This window comes from Trachemys scripta, chromosome 2 (genome assembly GCF_013100865.1).
Source record: "Trachemys scripta elegans isolate TJP31775 chromosome 2, CAS_Tse_1.0, whole genome shotgun sequence".
NCBI classification, from domain to species: domain Eukaryota; kingdom Metazoa; phylum Chordata; order Testudines; family Emydidae; genus Trachemys; species Trachemys scripta.
The window spans coordinates 191,578,973-191,604,788 of NC_048299.1; the positions used below are offsets into that span (position 1 = coordinate 191,578,973).

The following is a 25,816-nucleotide window of genomic DNA, read 5'->3' on the forward strand; positions in this document are numbered from 1 at the left end:
ACACTGGCTGAACATGCCCCTTTACCCTCACTCATACTGTCATTGGAACAGAGGCCTGGTCTACACTGGAGGGAAGGAGGGGGAAATTGATCGAAGTTACATGACTTCAGTTATGTGAATAACATGGCTGAAGTCAACGTATTTAGACCTACTCACCATGGTGTCTTCACTATTTATCACGTCTAGACTAGACGCGATAAATCGATCCCCGCTGGATCGATCGCTGCCCGCCGATCCGGCGGGTAGTGTAGTCATACTCTTAGAGTGGTGTTAAATACTGGCTAGCAGTGCTGCATTGTGTGTAGAGACTGCACCCTGAATCTGGACAAAGCAAGTAGAGACAGGCCAAAGACCTTAGTTTCTCGGCCTCCTAAAACATCAATTCCAGTAGAGGGTCCTCTAACCTACCAGCAGATGGAGACTGGAAACAGCAAAGCTTTGTGACGTCAACCCCATGCCAGTTCAGCACACCAGTTCTTTCTTCTCTGCCAGCAGACAGAATTCCCCTTGGCTGAGTTAAGCATGTCAGTTTGCTTGTATCTTCTAGCTTAGGTTCCCTTCAGATCTGGGCATCACCTAGTGAGCAATCAGCACTACAAGGCTCTGCGCTCATCTTCTGCCTCTGGGAAAGAGTTCTCTGCTGGCAGACAAGCACAGACCAAGGAAAATAAGGTGACAGCAAGCACTGCATAGTCAAATACAATAATGCATTGCTTTCCCTAGTGTGCACACAGAATCCTCTGACCCCCCACACACATTGGAAAATTTAGCTCAAAGTTAGGTTCAAATACCAATATTTATATTAACATAAATGCAAATGAGTATAAGAGTTAGTATGCTTTCTAAGCTCTCCCTTATCTGCTGCATTTAAATTTTATTAGGATTTTATATGCAAGTGTCATAGTAAATGAAACATGTATCTGTAAATGGACTCTTCTGGGAGTACAAGACTATGGTTTTCCCTTAGGCATTTGGTATGATTTTATATAAAGTGCTTCCCATAGTGCTATTAGACTTCTACAAATGCAGTACATCTTATGGAATGGGTAGGAGTCAGATGCAATGATATATCAGTATGTAACATGTTTTATCTATTTGGGGCCCTAGTTAGAAAAACAAAAGGATATTTCCCATATGACTGTCCTGTAGCTACCTAATATATTATAACAGGTAAATGACACTGATGTTTGCACCATAGGAGGCTCCAATAATAAAGAGAACAATTTTATCTTTAAAGAGAATGTACCAGAAAGCAGTGTACCCAAGTTAAATGTTAGCGTAGTATCATAAAGAAAGTGTAAATAGATTTATTATCTAGATCTACGTTTGAACATATAAAACACATATTTGGGTCTGAACTGTTTTATAAGTATTGTGTAATCCAACTGTACTGTATTCAAAGACACAAGTGTGTGAAAGCTGATGGGTACGTTTGAGTAACTTGCATCTTTGGCATACCAAGGTCAAGTTCATTGTCCTTTCCAAACTTCCATTCCTGCATAAATGATACTTCCATAAATGGTATCATAATTCTGAACAATACCAATTAGGCCATCTATTATGTCATTTTTCTTCTGGAACTTTAGAAAATGGCTTAAAAATGTGTGAACCCACTAGTATAAAGTATAACATTTGTATTTGCTGATTTATATTTTTAATTCCAAGCAGGAAGCTGCAAAAATCGTTTATACTATTGTTTCAGGGATGCTAAAAGCATATTAGCAGTTGCAACTTTTTATTATTCAGGCATAACTGCCCACGTTGACATGTTTAATGAAACACTATTCCACTGAGGTAACTTCTTGCTTTTGCTAACACAGGTAATACTCATACAGAAAAATCTTCCATCTGAGGTGAGAAATTCAAAATTGGAAAGGAATCTCTCCTTGGAGAATGTGTAGTGTTGGGCTACCTAGTACCACATCCATATTTAACCCATGATGTGGAATCTCATTCCTTGGGAGATGTGAGAAGACAATCCCCTCAAAATAAAGCTCACCCCTTTCAAAAATATGTTCCAAATTTTAAAATGGAAGTTCTCTTCCAACTGAGGTTCAAGCAGGAGAGGAGCATTTACCCTAACCTTGAGACTGGACTCTCTTTACCAGATTACCACTACTTGCTTACTTCTCCTTTTATACCCTGCCCCAGGGCCTGGCAGAGCCCACCTGTAGGAGCTCCATGCTCATTAACCTTTCCTTGTTTGGTTCTATACCTCAGCAGAGCCAACACAGAACCAGAGGGATTGGACTGGAGCTGCTCAAATGGGCAGCACTACCAATCACAGCTTCAAGTATTCATTTTTTAATAAAATGAGTAGAAAATAAAACATGGCTTTAACTGAATGAGACCCAATAGGCTGCAATCATCATATTGCAGTCACATAAGCAATCTCTTTTTCTGTGTATCTATATCCCTGATCTATTAAATATAATCCCATAAAACAGCACATTTCTGAGCTTTACTGTTTGTATTTTGGTTCCTGTTTCAGAGATGGCATCAATCATACACTGTATCTACTGGATTATCCACAGTGGTAGCTTTTGTCAATATTAATACTCAGTTACTTCAAAAGGGCTGCATTATTTTCATGCTTAACAGTGATTTTCGTATGGCAGGAGTGGTTCAGTGAGACTGATCTCTGGTGACCTTCTGTTTCTAGATCACAGTTTGTTTTGAGTTAACATTTATGTACTTGAGTGTACTTACTCGTCAGTCATATTTGAGAACAGTGTTGCTTCTGAAGTTGTAAGCCTCAAATGTTTGTGGTTGTTGAAGATTAACCTGTCAATTTATCTTTGAAATTTCTTCCAGCAATAGAGAGATGTATATATCACCAGTTTGATCAGCGGCAGAGCCAGATTTTGCAACTAGGGGGATAATGGGTTGAAAAAGTGTGGTTGATGCATCCCTTGATTTTGACTGCACCTCCCCTCTGCCTTGCATCATTATAGTGCTCCCCATCTGTTCCCTGCAATGCTTCATGGTTTCCTCCATCCCTGGGACCAGGGACACACTCCACATCGAGCCCTTGCAACCCTGCCCTTGGAGCTGCTCAGTTCAATCATAATGGGGCCCCCTGTCTGTCTACCCATACTCCACACCCCAGGCTCCCCTCCCCTGCCTGGCCCCCCAGCAGCAGTAGCATGCGCCCAGAGTGGTGGCAGCAGCAGCTGGGGCAGCAAGATCCACAGAGACTGGTGTGGAGCAGTAGGTGCAGGCTGGTACCAACATAGAGCCGGGTGAATCACTGCACTTGTAACCAAAGCCCCACCCTCAGACACAGGTGCTGAACAGCTCGGGGCTGCTCCTGGTAGTACCCGTGATCTTATTCGCTGGGGGTGGGGCGAGAGTGCTTCCCCATCAGGCACAGCCTATTTGGGGGATGCTTCCTGCTCCAATGAGCAGCCCCTGAGAAAGAGGCAGGAGCACTTCCCCACTAGTGCAGTAGAGGGCCATTTTTTGCTGTTCAGAGCCCCAGCCACCCCCTGCACTGGGCAGCCCCACCATCTTCATACCCCGCCATCACCACTGCCACTTATACCATTTCTGCCCATCGGCAGCCCCCAAAATTTGCAGCTCTAGGCAGCTGCTTATTTTGCCTATAGGTAGAGTGGATTCTACATAACATGCTCGAAAAAGTGCCACATATACACCTAAAGGCCACGAGTGTGTGTGTGTGTGGAGGGGACTCTCTCTTCTCTCCACTCCCCACTCCCATTAGTTTCACTCTGAAACTGATATTATAGGCATGTTCTGAGGATGGTATTCTATACCTGCTCTAGACATAGAACTGCTCTTGAAGTTAACAGCAAAGGAACAGCATTTCGCTCCAGACTACTGCTTTTTCCAGACTACTGAGTCTTTAGTCTGAGAAGTTTCTAAAAGAGTATTTTAATATCCAGAGAGTGGCCTCAACTCGGATCAAGATCTTTTGAGAAGATACTGTATTTTACACTAGTGACCCCAAACCTTCAGGGTGTTGCTGACTTAATTATCAGAGAAAACATGCAACAGAAGAGACTGTCTTATGATAAGATGTTATAATGTGATCATATGTCAGAAAGTCATGGAAAGTGGCTCTGGGTCTTGTTTTTCCTCAAGAGAGGTAGCTATTTGTATTCTTATATAGAAGTCAGGTAAGAAATAAGATAAAAATAACCATTTTATTATAAAATGATGATGCTGAGGAATATTTCTTTGCAAGGATATCCTCATGGATGGCCCATGGGGATGTTGTCAATTTTGGATCTAGGACATGACTGACTCCCAACTAGAGATGAAATCGTGTTCTGCAGATTGATTTTGCTATCTCTTTTGCAGTAGGAAAGGCTCATTAAAGGCCTCAAGGATATAAAATGCTATTAGAGTCTTGTTCTATTTCCTGGCTGCTTTGCTTGTTAACAGTTTATTTCTATCAGCTCCTCTGTAGGTTTTAAATTAGAGGTTCATACAATATTCGTCTTTTGTTTTGGTTTGTTTTTTATATGGAGCACTTTAATAAAACATCTTAAAGCATATTCAATGGAAAATAAATCTGAAAGTAGCCCATTCACATATCATAAATTAGAAAAACTGAGGACAATATACAGTATTTGCCAATATAGAGATACAATCCCACTGGAAAGTCCCAAGTTAATCTTTTGTTTTAATATAAATTGAAAAGGAGAATGGAACCAGTACAGAGGCGGAAGAAAAGAAGAAATATTAAGCCTTCTATTGAGCCTATTTTTGGAACATACACTCTACCATTCTCTCTCTGCACTGTAGGATGACATAGCTGGGTACATGAAATGGTTAGAAGTCAGGTACAGTGTACTATTCTATTCTAAGTTACCATATATACTCGTTCATAAGCTGAATTTCTTTAGTAAAAAGGGAAGCACCAGAGACGGGGGTCGGCTTACGAATGGGTATAGAGAGGGACACAGCCCCTCCTCACAACAGAGGGAGCAAGGAGAGGCAGCACAGCCAGCAGAGACAGAATGGAAGAGGTGAGGCCAGAGTCTCTCCACTTCTGGCCACGCTGCTCTCCCCTCAACCTCCAAAGCAGCTCCAGCTCTGGGGCTGGCAGGCTGCAGCCGTGCTGCTCAGCCCCGCCCCCCCCAGAGCAGGCTGTGGCCGCGCCGCCCGGGTGCCGGAGAACGCTTCGGCCGCGCCGCCCAGCCCAGCCCGCTGGAACATGCTGCAGCTGTGCCGCCCGGTCTGGCCCGCCGGAGCAGGTTGCAGCCATGCTGCCCAGTCTGCCGGAGCAGCTCCAGCCAGGTTAGAGACATCCTTCCCTGGCCCTCCCCAGATAAGATGGGAAGGGATGGGATTGGGCAAGTGTGTGGGTCCCAGGCTAGGGGAGGGGTCATGTGGAGTTACTCCCCTGACTCCCAGCTTCTCCCCCCAAAAAAACTGTCCCCACCAGTTGCTGTCCCGGCCCGTCAGGGTAAGCAGCTGGTGCGCCGGGACACTTTGTTTACTTAGGTTTACCTCCGTGCCTGTGGATGCTTGAGATAAACAAACTCAGACCACTAGTGGCTTACCCTGATGGCCCGGGAGCCAAAGTTTGCTGACCCCTGAATTATAGTGTCGGTTTATGAATGGGTTATAAAAATTTTTACTTATCCATCTTGGGGGGAGAGTGGGGGGGTCAGCTTATAAACAAACCGGCTTATGAGGTTTTTATACCACACTCATCACCATAGTACCTGAGTACCTTCCAGTAGTGCATTAATCAGCATGACTACATATTTATCACAGGTTTGTTTTCTCATTTTCTCTCCAGTGAGAGAAATATGTGCAGTGGAATGTCTTGTTTTGGCAGTGTGTGGTTTATATATACACATACTGCTGCTATGTAGTTCTGTTAGGAGAAGGCAAGATCAAAGAAATGAGCCTTGAACTTGGAGTAAAAAAAGTGATGAGGTTGTAATGGTCCCTACTTCCTCGGGGAGTTAATTCCACAGCCTTAGACAGTCTCTGGAGAAGATGTTGTCTCCTGCACAGACAAGATTTACTCTTAATCTTGAGAGTTCAACTGTGTCACAGGAACATAGTTGTCAACCACAGTCTTAGACACCCTGGGCCCAGGCCATGTAGTGCTTTGAAGATAAGGACTGAGACCTTTAACTTGTTTTTAAATTATGTGGGAAGCCTATAGAGAGTGGAAGGTGGGTTTGATGTATTTGTAGCAGCCTGTGTTGCTGACGGGATGTGGTACAACATTCTGAACTACTTGGAGTTTCCTAAGTGCTGAAGGATGCATGACCAGTTATAGTGAATTGCTGTAATCCAGCGGAGAGGTGACAAAGGCCAGGTCACCAAGATGGAATGGAGTTTCCAAGCCAGATGGAGATGGTAGAAAATCTTATTTGTAGATGCTGATATGTAAGAGCTCAACTTCAGAAAGGAATATAAGAGTTCTCCTTTACAGACAGAATTGACTACGGACTGATTGACCAATTGTGAGTGCACTATGATTGCAAACTCTTCGAAATCCTGTCCTCTGTCCACCAGCATCACCTTTGTCTTGATCCGCCTCAGCTTCAGCCAGCTTTTCTTCATCAAAGAATTGATCTTTTCCAAGCACTGGGCCTTTTTGGTGGTTTGCGATGTGGTCATATTTGTTGAAGGATAGGTACACTTGTGTATCATCAGCATATTGCTGTCATTTAAGTTTTGATCTGACCAGTTCACGTAGTGCAGGGGTCTCAAAGTCCCGGCCCGTGGGCAATCTGCGGCCCGGGAACCTCCCCACTGTGGCCTGCGGAGAGACGCATGCAGCCACATTGCTGGCAATGTCTGCTGTAAGCGCCACCCCACCCCACTCCGCAGCTCCCATTGGTTGGGGGAGAGGGAAAGAGATACCATCACTAGTTGCCGGGCAGAGTCAGCCATGGAGTTAGCATCATTAGTTGCCGGGCAGAGTCAGCCATGGAGGCAGCATCACCTTTTTCCACAATGAATATAAACAAGTCAAAATACCGAATACAACTATCTGATGCACACCTTGCTGCAATCTGGAAGGTTTTAACTGCGGCCAAACATCAACAAATTGACAGAACTGAAGCGTTGCCAGGTATATGGTAAAGATTTAAAACTCTCTGGCAGGCGAAGGATTGTATAAAGTTGTATGACAGTTTTATTATTTCTAAGAAATTCAAAATAAAAAATATAATAGAAACATTTTCTTTTCTGAACACCATCTTCAGTGACATTATTGGCCTGCTAGGAGGACTGGCACTGGCCCTAAGGTAAATTGAGTTTGAGACCCCTGACCTAGTGGTGTTGTGTTAATCCTGAAAATAACCAGAGAAAAAATTGATCCTTCTGGGACTGCACAAGTAACAGGTCTAGTGGTGAAGGTACAGTTTCCCATCATTACTCATTAGGTGCATCCCTCCAGGAAGGACTCAAACCATCTTAGTGCATTACCCTGAACAATTGCCACCTCTCTCAGGTAAGATAGCAGAATCTTGTGGTCAACAGTGTTGAATGCCGCGGAGAGATCCAGGAGGATGAGAATGGATGTCTGTCCTCTATCCATGGACAGCAGAAGATCAACCATCAGTGCAATTAAGGCAGTTTCAGTCCCAAGTCCTTGCCTGAATCCAGATTATGCAGGGTTTAGAATGTTAGCTTTAGTTACATGAGCATTTAGTTGGTTTGCTCGAGAATGAGACGTTTGACACTGGGTGGTAGTTGGCCAGTACTGAATATATTCATACAGTATGAGTTGATTTATATTAAATGAAATGGGTAAAAAAATAGATGTAGACAAAGACGAGACAAGAAGAGAGAATCTGACACTGGTTAAAAGCTATAGATATGCCAAGACAGAGTTATATGTTATTTATATGGCAAACAGTCATTTCATTTTAAACAAATATATATAAGAAATTTCTTATTTCACTTCTTTTCTTTTCAGGTACTTCGGTGATACAGGTTACAGCTACAGATGGAGATGATCCTGCTTATGGCAATAGTGCCCGACTGCTTTATAGTATTTTGCAAGGACAGCCCTACTTCTCAGTGGAGCCAAAGACAGGTATTGTTAGGTCTTCCTATAACTCGAGCTTCATTCATGAACTCTCTTAAAATATCTGTGTGTCAGGTAAAAATTACAATAGATTGTAATCTTATTTTCTCAAGACAGCACAAGTATAATGTCCTCAGATCAAACAATCTACCTACCTATCTAGTACCCACACCTGCAGTATCTGAATGTCTCCTGATTTAGGGCTTGATCCTGCTCCTGCTCCTGCTCAGGTCAATGGAAAAAACTCCCATTGACTTGACTAGTGCAGGATCAAGCCCTTAGGGCCCAATTTGGAGACCATTTAAGTCAATAGAATGAGTCATATTTACTTCAGTTGTTTTTGGATGGTGCCCATAGTCACTTCATTAAATTCAACGGAATATATTTCACATAAATCTAAGAAAATTTCAGCCTGTGAGACATTTCAGATATATCCCTATTTTTAAGACATATATAAAACTGGTTCAAATAATAGTCACGATGCAAACATTAAATTCCAGGACATATAATAATAATACTCCCCAGTCTATAAGATTTTATGTTTAACACCTCAAACAAAATTTAATCAACATAATTTATTTATACCTCAGTACTTCTCTGAAGTAGGGAATATTATTATTCTCATTTCAGAGATGAGTAAGCTGAAGCACAGAAAGTTAAAGGACTTGCTAAAGGTGAAAGTGAGACAGTGGGATACCCAGGAACATATAAAACAAGAAGTCCTAACTTCCAGCACAAGGCCACATGTGCTATGAACTAATCAGTGTGTATATTATTGGTTGTGGCCAAAGACTTAAAACTTGATGGCATTTGTCTGTTTGTCTGTCTGTCAATTTGTATGTAACAAAACAACCTTTCAAAACGGCATCTGATCAATTCCAAAACTTCAGGGAATATTCTAGGAACCAATGAGCAGAACCCTATTGATTTGGGAGATCATGGGGGACATGTGTAGCTCCCTTTACTCCGTTTAACCCAGCTTCAAATACCTATGCAACTGTATAATGATTAAACCACTGGTTGATAGCACCAATTAATGGCTTTGAGCATAACAATATCCCATTTCTGTCCATCCTCCCAATAAAATTTAACATGGCATGAGCAGAGGATGTGGGGCATTGTGTGGGAAAAGGGCAAATGGGAGGGGCACATAGAATCCCTAGCATGGGGTAATGGGGATGCATATAGAGCCAGGACATGGTGTAATAGGAAACTCTGGCATGGTGGGAAGGAGTCACACAGAGCCCGTGGCATGAGGGAAAGGATGGAGGATGCAGGGAACCCCTGCAATAAATGACAATGGGAGGGTGTCACATGGGTGGGAGTGTGGGAATGCAAGAATAAGCTCAGCCTACAGATGTTATGAATTGTGAAACCTCTTAGTGGTACTAAATCTGATGCTTCTTTTTGTACTCTTAATGTCTGGTCAGTTATTGTAAATAATGTGCTTGGCTAACTGTATCTTCCAGGGGTCATTAGAATTTCTTCCCAAATGGACAGAGAAACTAAGGAGCAATACTTTGTCATTATCCAAGCCAAAGATATGGTTGGGCAAATGGGTGGATTTTCAGGAACAGCAACTGTAACCATCAACCTCTCTGACATTAATGACAACAAACCCATATTTCAACAAAGTGAGTAAATGGCAAGAAGTTTTATTATTACACATGAGACTGTGGGGAAAATTTAGTACTAGTGCAATGTCAGTGAGTTCAGTGGTATACCCATTTACATCAGATCTACATTTTGCCTTTTATATCAAATAAAAGATTGATAAACCGATAACTTTTCCACACAAAAAAAAGCCTGGACTAAATAGCTAGAGAGCTTAAGCAAGTGCTATATTTTGTTATAGTTTTGAGCTAACAAGAGACCTACTTTAGGGAAGTTAAATACAAAAAAAGTATTTTTTCTCTCTTGGGGTTTAGAGCATAATTTTTCTTTATTACTGTTAATATATTGACAACTGTAAAATTATGTTTCTCAAAGGATAAAAATTCTCTTTCAGGACTTACTAATTAAACGATAAATACAAACTGAACTAGTAGGGAAGCCATGCATTGCCACTGCTATCTAGCATGCAGCTGCATTCAGGAGAAATAAACCACTATGCTGGTTTAATACAGAAATCTATATTTTAATGGCAGTCTTCCCAGAGTGTGCATCTGTAGAGAGGAGGTTTCACACCACTGGTTTTCTGCACGCTGTGGTCACTAATCTGAAATAAAGATTAATTATAAAAAGTGTGGAAAACAAAGGTGGTTTCAGAATGAAGTGGTGGGAAATAATTCGGATTTAGATACTTTTTAGTCAGAAACCTACCGTAAATAATAATAATGTTGCAAGTGCACACCATACAAATGCTGTAAATCAGTTGGGTCCAACTATTCAGCAGTAGAATTAAATTTAACAGATGAATTCCTAGTCCCACTGAAGTTATTGTGAGCTTTGCTATTGATTTCAACTAAGCTAAGATTTCATCCAATAGTTTAAAAAAGCCAAAGAGCCACAATCAATCTTCTATTTCCCTGTGCTCAGGCATAGGCAATTGAGCTGCTATGCTGTCCTCCCTATGGATCCCTCAATCTAGCAAGGAAACAGGCAGTGTAGAACCTTAATTTTCTCTCTCCTCCCTTCCCTTTGCCAGGAGACTGAGCTGTTGTCAGTTAGGCCTAGTGGTTGGAGTGGGAGTCAGGCCTAGTGGTCAGAGTCTGAATGCCAGGACCAGGAAGCAGAGTCAAAGGTCAGAACTGACTTACTAGGAGTAAGGGAATGCAGGCGCAGGATTGGTTCTGAGACAGGAGGGGGACAGGAGGGGAACAAGGCTTACTGCAGGGCAGGATCTGGACTGGAGCTGTGGAGGAGCAGAGGAGGAGCAAGGCTTGGCGAGAGACAAGCCCTGGGAGAGAGAGAGGGTGTGGGCGTTGAGCAGCCAGTAAGCTACTGCTGCTGCTGAGCTTAAGAACTGGCCTGTTGGCTTCCTCAACAAATCAGGCAAGGCAATCCATCAGGCAGTCCAGCTGGCTTGTTAGGATGTCAGGAGTGCTGAGCAGGTGCAGCTGCAGCTACAGGGACTTACTCTAACAGTACCTCTCATTAAGGGCATCTTCTAGGTACCCCAGGCCTGGTTTCTGTGAAATGTCCAGAACAGATCCAGGGTGTAGATGTGATTCAGTAGTGAGTAACCAGGCCTGATGAAAGAAGCAAGCCATTGATAGACTCCACCAACTCCAGGATGTCCTTGCGTTAGGTGGGAATATGGTGTATTCATGCAAAGTCCTGATCCATGAAGTTACCTGAGACACTCAAATCCACAAGTGACTCCAGGTGGACCTCGGAGATGGAGAGGTGTCAGACTTGTAGAGGAAGCTGGAGATATGTCGGGACCGCTTGCTCATTGCCAAGATACCAGCAGACATATACTAATGTTGGGTACCAATGAGAGGCAGAGAGCAACACCCCAACCCAGACCCTGCTATCAGTGGCTGGGGTTTGGCATTCCCTGACCAGGGTGCCAATTGGACCTTAGCAGGGCAGCCTGACACAAAGTGTCCTGGTCTTCGACACTATAGGCATATCCCCAATGCCCAACGCTGCTTTTTCTCTGTGTCGAGCTGTGTGGGTTGGGCTGTGGGGAAGGTGCTGAAGGTTGGTGAGCCAGAGATGGCAGGGCTGGCAGGAGTGGGGAAGCTGACCTTTTTTCTTGGCAGCGTTCCATCAGATGGTTGACAGTTTTTATGCTTTAGGTCAATCAAGGCATCAAGGCATCCAGAGTCGGTGGACAGTCCACTTGTGCCAGCTCTTCTTGATGTCATCATTTAGGTCGAAGTGGAAATGATAATGCTGTGAAGTCTTATTCCATTCAGTATCTGTCCTGGTGCAACACTCCCAGGGTGGCCTCAGCTGTACACTTATGATTAGAGTCACTGAGGACCCACATCCATGATTTGAATGAAGTCTTCAAGCTGGCCCAGGATTGGGCTTGTTTTCTCTAGGAGTGTGGATGTCCTCTCCAGAGCCTCCCCAGTCAGCAAGCTGAGAATCAGTTGTACCCTGAATTGATCAGTGGGGAATGACTGCAGGCACAGCAGAAAGAGGAGCCAGCATAGACTGAGGATCCCCTGAACCATGCCCCGATCACCGTTAAACTTATCAGGCAGGAGAATCTTTGGCTCACACCAAGTGGGAGGCAGAGTCAGGGGTGGCATTGCCTGCCTGTGCAGTGCTACATTCTGTGCCTGCAGGACAGTGACGTTGGCTTGCAGGTTAGCAACTTGGGCTTCCAGGATCTGTAAGGCAACCCCTATCTTTAGCAGGGAAAGATTGGCTGGGGTGGGATCCATACTACCCAGTGCTCTGGACCTCTTGTCAGCCCAGTTTCCCTCTGTTTTAGTTTCAGGCTGCTCAAAATGTCAGGAGAATGGGTTGTAGGCAGTCTGGCCTCGTGGTCGGTGTCCAAATGCCAGGGATCGAGACAGAAGCAGGGCTGAAGTTCCGAAATGGAATCAGAATCTGAATGCCAGAGCCCAGGGCTGAGACACAGTTGGAGTCAGGAATCACAGCCGAGGGTTGGAACCAGATTACCAGGAGACAGGGAAAGCAGGAGTAGGGCTGGTTCTGAGGCAGGAGCAAGACTGGGACTGGGGGGAACAAGGCTGGGTGCAGGGCAGGAGCTATGGATGAGCAGAGCAGGACTTGGTGAGATGCAAGAACAGGGAGGCAGTGAAGGTGTGGGCGTTGAGCAGCCAGCGAGCTACTGCAGCTGCTGAGCTTAAGAACTGGCCTGCTGGCTTCCTCAGACAATCAGGGCAGGGCAGGACAGGGCAGTCCATCAGGCAGCCTAGCTGGCTCATTAGGGTGTCAGGAATATTGAGCAGGTGCAGCGCCAGGGCCTTATCCTGATACCCTATCCCTGCCCCTGCAAAGTAGCAGGCTACCAATAGGGTCACTGCTGAGCAGCTGTAGCAGGAATATGACAGTATCTGCTCAGAGAGCTCCCAGCTCACCTCAGAGCTGTTTCTCAGGCAGCAGGGGAGCAGTTGTGATGCAGTTATGGCGGTGCTGCCCCCTAGTGCCTCCTCACAGGAATGAGGTTGGTTCAGACACTTCCCTTTGATACTCACATTATCCAGCTCAGGAAACATATTTTCAGTTTATATTCAGGCAAACATTTTTTCTTAAATAGTCACCCCCCCCCCATGGCCTCAGGTGAGTGTTTCAAAGGCCACTACTATTCCCCAGGCCACAGGTTGCACACCACTGCTTTCAACTGTTATAGATCATTGACAAAGTTGATGTTTAATGTGATGGTACTTGGCTGTTTCTTTAAGAGTTCTACTACATGAATATCTCTGAGGCAGCACCACCAGGCTCTACCATAGGCAAAATCATGGCAGAGGACAGTGACATAGGGGAGAATGCAGCCATGAATTATGTCATCGAAGGAGAGGAATCACTTGTTTTTGACATCATTACTAACAATGAGACCCAAGAAGGAATTGTTATATTAAAAGAGGTGAGACATTAAGAAACCCACTAAAATGAAACATATCATTAATGTTTTAAAATAATAACAACAACTGCTACTAAAACAACAGCACTTCATGTTGTTGTTTCCATGTTTTTTTCTATCTGGCTTCTTTAAGCACTAATAATCTGACTGAAAATAGGATCTGGAATGGTGTGGGGAAAAACAACCTCACTAGCTTAGAAAGTAAATTGATATTTTTGGTTTGTGGCTCAAGCAATCGGGGTCAGGATATCTGGGTTTTATTTCCAGCTTTGCACTTGTCTCCTTATGTGATTGTGGGAAAATGTCTTAGCCTCTCTGTGCCTTGTTTCCTCACCTGTAAAATGGGAAGAATAATAGGAGAGGAGTGTTCTGAGGCATAACACACTGTTAGTAAAGAATGTTAAGATCTTGAGATGGAAGGTACTTCTGTGTATAAGTGAAAAGTGTTATGATTTCTTTAGTGAAACACACTCAGGAAGCTTCAGTTGTATATGGGACTTATTTTAGCATCACATAGGGAGAAAAAGAGTTAGCTACTAGAACTGAACTGATGACAAGGTTTCATTTTAAACCTTGCAGGGGAGGGAAAAGACAGAAAGTAAGTTCATTCAGTTGGTTACCTATGTTCTCAGTTGGTATGGGAAGCCAAAAAATATTCTGTGATGGAGCTAGAGCGCACAGGGTATTTACTCAGAAAATGTCAGCACTTCAGTGAAGTATGAGAGACTAAAGAATTTGATGTTGCTGTCTTTTGCCCATTTGGAACAGTTAAGAGGAAAGGAAGCTATTTCGCTAATATTTCCTGCTGTAGTTTGTATTACTAATCCTGACTAAACAAATGGTATGACAGACAGCGTGATCAGTGAGTTATTTTCATTGGTTTTCTTAAAGGGGAGGCAGAGTTATTTTTTCTGAAGACTAAACTGTAATAAACTCAGTTTGAACATCTGAAAAGTAACTAATTCCCCTTATTCTACATGAAAATTCATATGGTATATTGTATAGTGTTAACTCTACATGTGAAATAAAGGCATTCAGAGCATAACCTACATTAAACATAAGTGATAAAATAAAGTAAAGTATCCATTACAATACTATTAAATCATAACATCAGAGCAAACCAAGGAAATCAATCCTTAATAGTAAAAGCAAATTAAAGTAAGATACAGATTAATAATTAAACTGTTATTGCAGTGTGTATATATGTGTGTGTAACTGTTTTTAAAACATTCCCAAAAGAAGTGTACCACTATTTCTTGTCTTTAATCTTACATCAGTCATTAATGTATTATTAATTTGCAAATTCTAAAAAAAAAAAAAAAAAGGAATATTCCACTTCCCACTTTGTTTGTCTACAGAGAGTGGATTTTGAGAGCAAAAGGAGATACAGTGTTAGAGTAAAAGCTATCAACAGGCAAATGGACGACCATTTTATGAAAGAAGGGCCCTTTGAAGACACAACCATTATCAAGATCAGTGTGGAAGATGCTGATGAGCCTCCAGTTTTCACCTCACAGAACTATGTGATGGAAATTGCTGAAGGGACCACAAATGGCTCCTTTGTTGGTGTTATAACTGCCAGAGATCCAGACAATGCCAACAGTCCCATCAGGTACACACTGTAAAATGTAAATAGGTATGCTAGGAAAAAGTGATTTAAAAACCAGGGCTGAGATTTTCAAAGGGGCCCCAAGTCTATTTAAGTGAGAAAAATTTCCAGGGGACTCTTTTCCATTCCACAGGTCTGTGCTTCATGAATGAACTAAAGTTCACCTACGTTGTGATAGCCTGGATATCCTTAAAGCAAATAGTCTGGAATAGTAAAATGTCATTTCCCTCTCTCTGGGCTTAATCCTGACCCTGCACAAAGCCTGAATAAATGGGTTTTGTAAATCAATTCTTCATAGTACCCAGCGGATGGAAAAATAGATCAAATAGTGGCCCTGTAGAGTATATGGAGCAACAGCAGAATGGTGGTGCCATGTCCACAGCTAAAACCTCAGGTCTGCAGTAGCACAGATGTCACTGTGTTCTGCATAACTGCTGATCCACTGGCTATGCCCTTATCCCTACTCCAGCCTGCTCCCCAAAATCTTCTTTACAGAGGAGCAGAGGGAAATATTGTAGTGCAGGGCTATGTTTTAGATTTGGGTAGGAACAGTGTCCACTCCCACAGCCGGAATCTAGCCAGCTCTGGGTAACATAACTGTACCAGTTCCCTTCTCTTTCAGCCTTCCAGGATTGGTATTTGCCCCATAGTGAAATGTTGTAGTCAACAATTCTACAAACTATGTATTTCACAAAATAGTTTCACTGTATCTTAAGGCAGGACACAGTTGATTCATCTTTAGCTATGATATATAATTAAAATACCACTTGATTTAGACAACCTAAGATACAGGACAAACTAGTGTGGTGCAAAATAATCCACTAGTGTGGATTAAATTATCAAGTTCTTAGTATCTGATATACTCTAATATCATCTATGCTTCAACAGACTATAGATTTCCATTTTTTTTTGTCTTTTTAAATACTAGTTTCCTATTATATTGACTTAGCCTGGGGTAAAATTAAGTTAAAAAAGTATAAATATATGTACAGAATTTTTCAAAACACTTGTTTTTTTTTTTTTTTTGCTTAGAGAATTATAGCATCTGTACCAAAACATGTAAATACTGTGAATATTTATAACATTTGTATAGTATATTTTTTCAAAATAAAATATTTCTCTAGGGGTTGCTGTGATGTATATGTGTGTCTATTGCCCAATCCAGCAATGTTTAAGCAGGTTTGTTGCACCATAGACTTCCTTTAAGATGGAACATTTCATTTCACAGCATGCATCAACTATGATTTTAAAACATATATATGTATGTTTGGGGGAAAGTATATGCATATGCAGCCAATTATTCAACAATAACTCAGCTGTCAGTGTTTTCTTATCATACAAAAACAAAACAAAACAAAACCAGGCCTGATTGCCATTATGGACACCAGTTTGCAAACAGCAATATATATTATAATAAATACAGTTTATTTAAAACAAACAAATGTCTGAAATCAGAAAAAAAACAAAACAAAACAGAAACAACAAGAAAAGATTGTGTGGGGAGGAGGGATGAGAGGATACTTTCATAAATGAAATATGTTGGAAGCTAAATTATAAATCCATGAAATAAGAGTTTATAAAGGAGACATTGACAAGCCTCTTGCTAAACTGAAGTGAACAGATGACAATCTATTATAGTAGTTCTCGGATTTAGTATCTTGCTGCTTTTCACGCAGGCTGCATGGTAACTATAAATTAAAAGTTAGAGAGTCGACCAGTCACTGGCATTTAATAAGGGCTATCAGCGAAGAGTCCTAAGTGTCAATTTGTAATATAAAGGCTTTATCAAGCAAAATGAAAGCTGGAGAAGAAGAGGGAATTGTTAAGTACAGGTATTCTAAACAGGACCAATGCAGACTTTCCGAGTATGCGCAAATTTTACTTCCAAGATAGAGCCACCTACTGTGCCTTATGAATAAAGCCACATATTTAGTTTTATCTTATTTTTTAAAAAAATCCAATCATTTAAAAATCTCTGCCATTCTAATTTATATGTTTGACTTCACTCTCTGTCTTTTTCATAGTCACTCATATGTGGCCAATGATAAGAATGTAACTATCATTCCACCTGCATTTTGTATGTGTGCATATGAACATGGCATGCAGAGCTTTTCAAATGATGGTTATTGCGGTAGAGCTCCAAGTTGGGCTCATTGCAATCATTTCTCACTTTTGGATTTTGTACCTGGGGTTAGCAGACATCTCATTATAGATAGTCAGATGCCTCTCTTTTTCCCTAATGCTCATTCCTTCGACATCATAACATGTCAGCAACAATAAAATAGATTTACCATTATACCTCTACTTAGTTGCCAGTGTTATTCATTTCACAAGTGGCATTTTTGCTGTTTCTTTTCAACCAAGTCATTCACCTGCTGTGAGACCGACTTAGAAATAAGAATGAATAATGCATTTTAGATTCAGTTCACATTAATATAGATCTGAGGCATATTTAGTTTTATGAAAAGAAGAGCTTTGATCTTGGCAGCAGTGAATTTTAAATGTTTATAAGTGTACATTTTTCATAATTTCTGAGTTCCTGCTGCACACATTTATATGGATATATCCACAGCTCTGTTTTCTCGACTGACAATAGCTTTATATGTCCTTGTTTCAGATGGAACATTTCAGTATTAGACAATCTCTTTACTTTTTTGGTGCAGGTATTCTATTGTCCACAGCACGTATTTAAAGAGATTGTTCAGCATCAATGCACACAATGGAACAATCATTATAACTAAGCTTCTGGACCGAGAGACAGCTGCTTGGCACAACATAACTGTTACAGCCACAGAAATGAGTGAGTAAGAATTTAAGGAACACTATGTTTTATATCCTGCATGCACTTAGTGTAATTATCATCTGAACATCCCTTCTTTTAAATGGAGAATACATGCTACTTTCTCATTATATTGCTGTTTCTTGTTACATTAAGGAGCATTATTAAAATGATGAGTTCAGTGGAAGCAGGATGTTTTTGAGCTCCAAGGTCTTGTGCTCTTTCATAAAAGATGACCTTATAAAAAAAGAAGAAAAAAAAGAAATTGTAATGAGATGGAGACTCTTAACACTTTCAAGTTATACTGAAGCATATGAATTGCTCCCCCGGTGCAAGATCTTATGTTAAATTAGACCCTGGTTAATTTCACACCAGATTTTTGACTAGTGTAAAATTAGCCAGGGTCTAATTTAACACCAGTCAGAAACCTGTATTTCAAATTAATGGTTAATGTCAGGCCTAAATCAGCTAGACTTCTCTACAGTGACAATTAAATCTGGGAAGCATCCTTTATATAGATTTCACCTGTCAGTTTTGTCTGAAAGTCAAATGCAAATTGCTTCTGTTTGTGCTTTCAGTTATCCAGCTGCCCTATCTTTGGGACAACATTATGGAAAATGCTTGCTTGCTAATTTGGAACTGGATGTGACAATGTGTTTCTTCTTAGTTAAAATTAATCACATCATCCACAGGAAGAGACAAGGTCAACAAAATAGGAGGATATCAATGGATCAGCTACTTATTGCCATGTATTTTTAACAACTAGCATGTGTTTTAGACATTGTGTCATATACATCTGTTTTTTATGATGACTATTTAGAAGACTATTTAGACTATTTAGACTATGAGTAAGACAGGGTGGGTGAGGTAATATCTTTTATTGGACCAGCTTCTCATCTCTGGTGAAAGAGACAATCTTTAGAAATATGTTAATCCAATATATTCCCCATAAGAAAGCATTCCCCATATATATATAGAATAGTAGATGCAATAGTGAGCTTAATATAGTGAAGTTGGTAGCAATATTTACTGCAATCCTCATTTTATATTTGTGAATTGATAGTCTTGTTTGACTTCTTGGTTTATCTGTGAGTTTTTAAACACAAATGTATCTTCTTTTTCACTTTGTTGGACAGCTGGTAGGTGATATGGTGGAATGGAAAGCATCTCTGGGATATTTTTGTCATACCTTGAATAGGTCTATGGAAACATTGCAGGATGACTTCAGTCTAGGATTGTGACTTTTCTGTTTAGCTAAACACTAAAAAGGGAGAGAACCAGATGTTACAATTGAATAATTGTCTCCTGAACCAGAAGAAATGCCGAGGCTTTCAATGTCAAGAAATATTAAGATATGTATTGTAAGAGGAGGGAGCCCTTCTCATTTTGCTATATTTATTCTCCAGCTCTTTAATGATAATAAGGTCACCATTTAATAAGATGATATCCAGAGGTGTTTCACATTGGTTCGGATATGCTTGAAGATGATTTGCTTTATCAATCAATAACATTTAACACGTGAAATATAATCATCATGTCTATCCTGTGTACTTAGCAATCTTTGCTTGAAAAACAAAGAAACTATGCATGAAATTCTGGCTCCATTGATGCCAATGGCAAAACTACCATTGATGACAGTGGAACCCGGATTTCATCCCATATGGACCATGTATGGTTACAGCTCCTTTGCACCAACCAGGTGGCATAAATCCAGCTTCAAATCCCATAAGTGTCTTGGCATCTGCACCATAGTCAGGCCTCCATCAGGTCTGACCTTGAGATTCTCAGAGCCAAAACCAGCTGCTTAATGACGCTTCCTCTATCGTGAGCTGAGTGGAGTTCCAACTCAAGAGCGAATCAAACCCAATAGTATCTGTCTCTTGGTAGGTGTTAATCTGCCTACATAGAGTACACAATCCAAACAGAAATAATAGCACTCTAATAATGCAAACAGAATAAGAAAACTTGAGCCACCAGACTGACTTGAAGGTGATTTGTTCATTCACAAAAGGAAGGTCATTAGGGGCCAAAATGTTTTCTGCCTCCTCTTTCTGTCAATTGAAGTATAAATCTCCATCAAGTACTTCTGATGGTAACAGCTGACTGAAACATGGGACAACTTTGACTCTAATTTGTTATTTCTTTGGATGTCCAGAGGTGTGGTTCACTACCAGCTCTAAGTAGTTACCAGTAAGAGATAGCAGAAAGGACCATCTGTCCTGAATAGTTCAGCACACCACACCTTTTATACTGAGCTTCAGAATCTTCTTTTGACTACAGAATTCACAACTCTCTTCAGCTCTTAAGCGTGGAAGCTAAAGGATTTAACTCACCACTCCAGTTTTGTCTGATAAGTGTGATTTTATCGATTAGCCTTTCAGTTTATATACAGTTCTTTTATATTTTTTACCTTTTAGCATTACCATTCAATACTTTCTTCCTGCTCATCTCCACTAGGAAATGAGGTGGGAGAACACACAGTCACAACCTCGCTCAGCCTAATCAAGCAAGTGATATGATTTCTTTTTCCATTTAAATTTTATTTACAAGTGAGCTTATTGGGGGGGGGGGGGGGGAAATACTCACTGCCTGGTTTCTCTCTTTTTGTCTTTTAGGTTTCCAAGGAATTCTTTTCCCTGATGGTGCACTTTAATGCATTTCTCCCAGCAATGTTCACATTTCACTACCTGATTCAACACACAGTATAATTATTTAGGTCAATATTTTCAAAAATGGATGCTTACAGATATGCTCCTAAGTTCATAGTTAGGCCCCTAAATGCATAGCCTGATTTTCAAAAAGGCTGAGTAACCAGCAGCTCCCATTGAAGTCAATAGGAGCTGCTGGGTGCTCAGTACTCCTAAAAGCCAAACTACTCAGACTAAGTTTAGGCATCTTCCTATAATTCCAAATACATTTTTTTCTGTTTAAATCATGCTTCTATCTTTGAAACACTCTCCGCTCCCTCCAGCCCAATATTCAGCGTGAAAACCTGGCCCTATAATAGTCAGTGGGAATTTTGCCATTGACTTCAGTCAGGCCAGGATTCCATCTGTAACATTTTCTTTGTTTTTTATTTTAATTCATGCTTTTAGCCCAACACTGTTCTGTTTGCTTCCTATTACTTACGCACACACACACACACCTCACTCCTCCCAGTCTGATAAAAAATGCCACTGCTAACACATAGGATGACTCCAGTCAGTCATAGCAACAGAGAGGATTCTGGGAAGTTTTACCCATATTGCTCTTCTCTTTCACACTATTTCTGGCTCTGGAATGACTCTGGACATCCTCTTTCACCCATGGTGTGGTGCATCTCTGTGCTACTCTGAAGCAAGCCCACTCCCTTTGCTTTCGCTAAATTGTTACAATCCATCACATACTCTTCCCAATGAATCAGCAGTGTCACAACTTTGTTTCACTCTCTTTCTTACAGATTCTGTTAATAGCAATGAATTACTTTGAGATCCTTTTTGGTTTACACAGAGATGACTGAGGTACCTTTACTTGGTTATGTTGAGTATAAATGACTTATTGTTTTCCTGAGAGCCCTCTGTTTCTTCCCAAGTGCATATTCTTTTTGGCATCATGATTAGTCCTAGGGTTTATTTCTCCTACCTCACTTTGGATTCGCCTTTGAGAGTCCAGAATTTCTTTAGTTCTCTGCACCTATTGGATAGGATTTTATCACTAGGGGCAATCACATTATGATGTTAGCAAACTTTGTTTTGATTTCTGCATGATTTGGCCAGTTTTGTCTCCAATAATTACTGCTACAACCTTATTTTTTTCCTAAAGAACCTTCCTGGACACCAGCCACTCTGTTACTGTGGATCGCCTACTGTCTTGGAATCTAGCTGTCTCTCAGCTTTCTCTTTCTCTCCTGCACACTGTGTTCTGCTTAGTTAATATTCTGCTTATCGTATCATAGGAGCTGAGTAATATACCTATGCTCAGATCCAGATATCCTCATTTTCTTGTGCAAGGGATAAGTGGTGAGACAAGAGGTGTGTCTTTCTGCATAGGTATTGAAGCCTTTCCCTCACCATTCAATGGTCTAGCCAGATACCACCTGGCCAGTGCCTGGGACTGCAGAAGCAACTCTGTGCCCCCTGCTACCTCAGTTAACTTGCCCTGGACAGCTATTACACAGCTGTGACAAATAATTCAATAGTACAATACTTCCTCTCAGGAAAAACCTCTTCTGTTCTCTGAGGAATGTGAGAACCAGCTAGCTAACTAGTTCTGGCTCACTGCCAAACTGCAAAGTGGGATGGTGCTGGCCAAAAGCTCAGAGAAAAGTTGGGAATCTACCAGTAGAAACAGATAAATGCCTAAAAACACCCAATGGAAGGGTAATTAACTGGGAAAAGAAAACAGGTGTGAATGGTAGTTCATGGCCAGGAGGAGCAATATAAACTTCCCACACTCACATTTGCAGGCCAATGAGGTGCCCATGCAGTCTATAAATGGGCAAATCAGGCTCTGAGGGCAGGAACTAAAATTCCCCTAGTCCACTCAAGCTCTGCCCATGAAACTGCCAGGAGGGATGGGGATGGGGATGGGGATAGGGATGGGGGTGGCGGTGGGGAGAGGCTATTCCCTCCCAAACTAGCCAGGAACTCAGAGATGTTTTTCCTCTGCCATCCCAACCAAATCTCCTCACCACATCCCTGTAGCAAATAGGGTGAGGGCTGCAGTGTCAAAATTGTATTTAAGATACATGATTATTTTTTCCATGCTTATATTATGTAAAAAAATAGCCCAACCAATTTTATTAATACATTCTGGATCAATTCTTATTAACATTAAGCATGAGAAATTTCATCTCAAAAAGAAATATTTCAAGAAAGATATGAAGGCGTTAATATAAAGAGTTATCATGAACTTTGATGCCTCCAATTAAGGCTTACCATAAATCACCCCAGCTCCATTGGTTTCAATGGGTCTCTGCCTCTACTCACCAGATCAGACCTGATTTATTTACAGTTGTTATTTCTGATACCATTCCCTCTTGCAGAAGACTCAGAAGTAATCAGCTCAGATTCCAATGTTCGTTGTAAGAAACTAGTGAGCTGCACATTTAAAAATAGGTTTTTGTTTGATTGTTTGTTTTTGCTGTTGATCCATTTGACCCATTTTCCTGAGTAGAGGAAGCAGCCTGGTGGGAAGGCTGGTCAGCAGGCAGCTTATGCTAGCACACAACAGTTTGCATTGTCAACTTGTGTGAAGGGTCTTGCCAATATCAATCATGCTGCATAGACAGACCAGGTTGTGCCATTCGTCAACAAGAATGTACTACAATGGTTCTATTAACTGGAAAATATTATGCTTAAGCTCCTAATCCAATAAAGCACCTGACTTTAAGCATTTTAGTATTCCTGTTGACTTCAGTGGGACTATTTATGTGCTCAAATGCTTTGCTGTATTGGGGCCAAACTAGGTATGTTTATTAGGGTGCCTGTGACATGTCTGTTTCTGAGTACATCTCTTTCTCTCAGTAGAGGTTTGATCCAGTAATGTGAAGAGTGCTTCCAAAAGTTGTTGATCACCCTCAACTGCCCCGCTCTTATTGACTATAGGAGACATTCTGTGAATCTTTTAATAAATGAGCAAAAATATGTCTAGGTCTGATTTGCATACAGATTGTGTACCAGTATAACTATTTTGATTAGGGTGTGATTTTTTTTTTGCTGGAATAGTTATACCAGTACCCTGTGACCCAGGAACTTATTTGTGCCAACTGGGTGAGGGAATGGGAGGCAGATCTATGGAGTTTTACAGGGATCCCCTGGGTCAAATATATGCACAATAATTCACAAAAGTATGGCATGTGAGATTTCTACTGAGAGCCAGTAGCTCACTTGGCATCATAATTATCTCAAAACGAATGTACAGATAATAGCTAAGAAGTTGGGTATCTATACTGGAAATTATGTTCTCAATGCCTTGGAGTTTAGGTAAACATGGTGACATGCCTCATACCAGTTCCTTCTAGAGGGTAATAGACGCTGTCAAGGTTCCTTCCCCACTCTGAACTTTAGGGTACAGATGTGGGGGACCTGCATGAGAAGCTCTAAGCTCAATTAACAGCTTAGATCTGGTCTGGCTGCCACCACTCCCAAGCACTAATTCCCTTCCCTGGGTAGCCTTGAGAGACTTCACCAATTTTCTGGTGAACACAGATCCAAACCCCTTGGATCTTAAAACAAGGAGAAATTAACCATCCCTGCTCCTTTCTCCCACCAACTCCTGGTGGATCCAGATCCAACCCCCTTGGATCTAAAACAAGGAAAAATCAATCAGGTTATTAAAAAGACTTTTAATTAAAGAAAAGAAAGGTAAAAGAAAACCCTCTGGGAGAGATTAGCATACCAGCTACTCTCACAGACAACAGATTCCAACACAGAGGATGTTCCCCTGGGCAAAAACTTTCACAAAAAATACCCAAATACCCAGTTTGACTATTCCTCTAATTGCACAAGACAGGTTACAAAGAAATAAACATAAACCTATTTCTTTCTTTCACTAATACTCACTACTTAATAAGAGGCTGAATTCTGGAGCTTTCCCACTCCAGTCCAAAGTGAAAACTCAACAGACAAAGGGAACTTCCCTCCTTCCCTTTGAACCATCTTGTCCTCTCATTGGTTCCTCTGGTCAAGTGTCAGCTAGGCTAGGTGAACTTCTTAACCCTTTACAGGTAAAAGAGGCATTAACCCTTAACTATCTGTTTATGACAGACACTATCGCACTGGCTGGGAATTGTGCATTGTCTGCTTCACACTATAGCTCTATTTACATACTGAGCTAAAATTTGAAACAAGATATTGTGAACTATATGAGAGAGGATATTTACAGGAAGAAATAAAGCAGCAGGAGGGAATATTGTTTATGAGTAAAGACGGTGGATTATTGGAGTGTTTCGGGGGAGCAGAGGCACCCCCTAGCATATTTCACTGAGGAGGCAAACTGGCAGTGTGACTTATCTCATGAATGGAAGATCAACCCTGGTTGAAAATCACTGCAAGGTCTTTGGGGTGAGCATTGATCTGTAAAACATGAAAGTGGGAAATTAAATAAATCTAAGTTCCAGAATGTGAGTTATGATTTTATTTTATATGTAATCATCATTTGTTTCCAATATTTCTACTTGCTATCATTTGAATCTTTATTTTTTGTTAAATAAACTTTTGCTTGTTTTCACTATGAACATATCTAAGTGCTGTGTGTTAAGGAGAGCTTAAGAGGAAAATCTAAGAGGAAAATTGTAAGCTGCTACTTTGGAAATAGCAAATCTGTGAAGTCTGTTTCTAATGGACCAACGTTTGGACATTCTAGGGAGATGTTCAGAGGGGTTGTAGCAACTCTATCACTAACCTACTTGGAGACAGTAGAGCCTGCTTTGGCTAGGAGGGGAGTGCTTGTGTTTCCTGTGGCCGATGGAGTCAGGGAGGTGACACATGGCAGGCACAGACAAGGCTTCCTCATGCTAATGGCAAGTGGTAGCGAGGTGTCTCACAACCCTGGTTACCCCCTAGGAAGCATCACAACCCACTAGTGTGGACAAAGTTATACCAATAAAAGATGCCCTATACAAGTGTAGTTAAATCCCCTTTCCATACCAGAAAAAGGTATAAGAACAATTACACCAGTATAACTGTATCCACACTATGGGGGTTGTATCAATATAGTTAAAATGGTACAACGTATGCATGTAGACAAGACCTAAGAGTTCATCCTTTTATATGTATGCATATTTTGAACAAAGCTGAATTGGGAGACAAAGGTGCTAGTTTGGGAAAGTTTGGAAATATTCAGGTTTCTGCACCCATATGTGTGCTTGGAGGCTTCTGGATATGTTGTTACCCACGGGCCTCATTTCTC

The 25,816-nt window shown here is 41.2% G+C and overlaps 1 protein-coding gene across 2 annotated transcripts in view; it reads left to right on the forward strand.

Moving 5' to 3' along the window:
- Positions 1-25,816, forward strand: part of CDH19 (cadherin 19) — a 97,675-nt gene that overhangs the window by 54,242 nt on the left and 17,617 nt on the right. For both annotated transcript variants that reach the window (XM_034762551.1, XM_034762552.1), the window contains exons 4-8: positions 7,916-8,035; positions 9,496-9,660; positions 13,357-13,541; positions 14,897-15,150; positions 17,811-17,947. In XM_034762551.1, the coding sequence (XP_034618442.1) occupies positions 7,916-8,035; positions 9,496-9,660; positions 13,357-13,541; positions 14,897-15,150; positions 17,811-17,947 (861 nt within the window). The remainder of the gene's footprint in view (positions 1-7,915; positions 8,036-9,495; positions 9,661-13,356; positions 13,542-14,896; positions 15,151-17,810; positions 17,948-25,816) is intronic.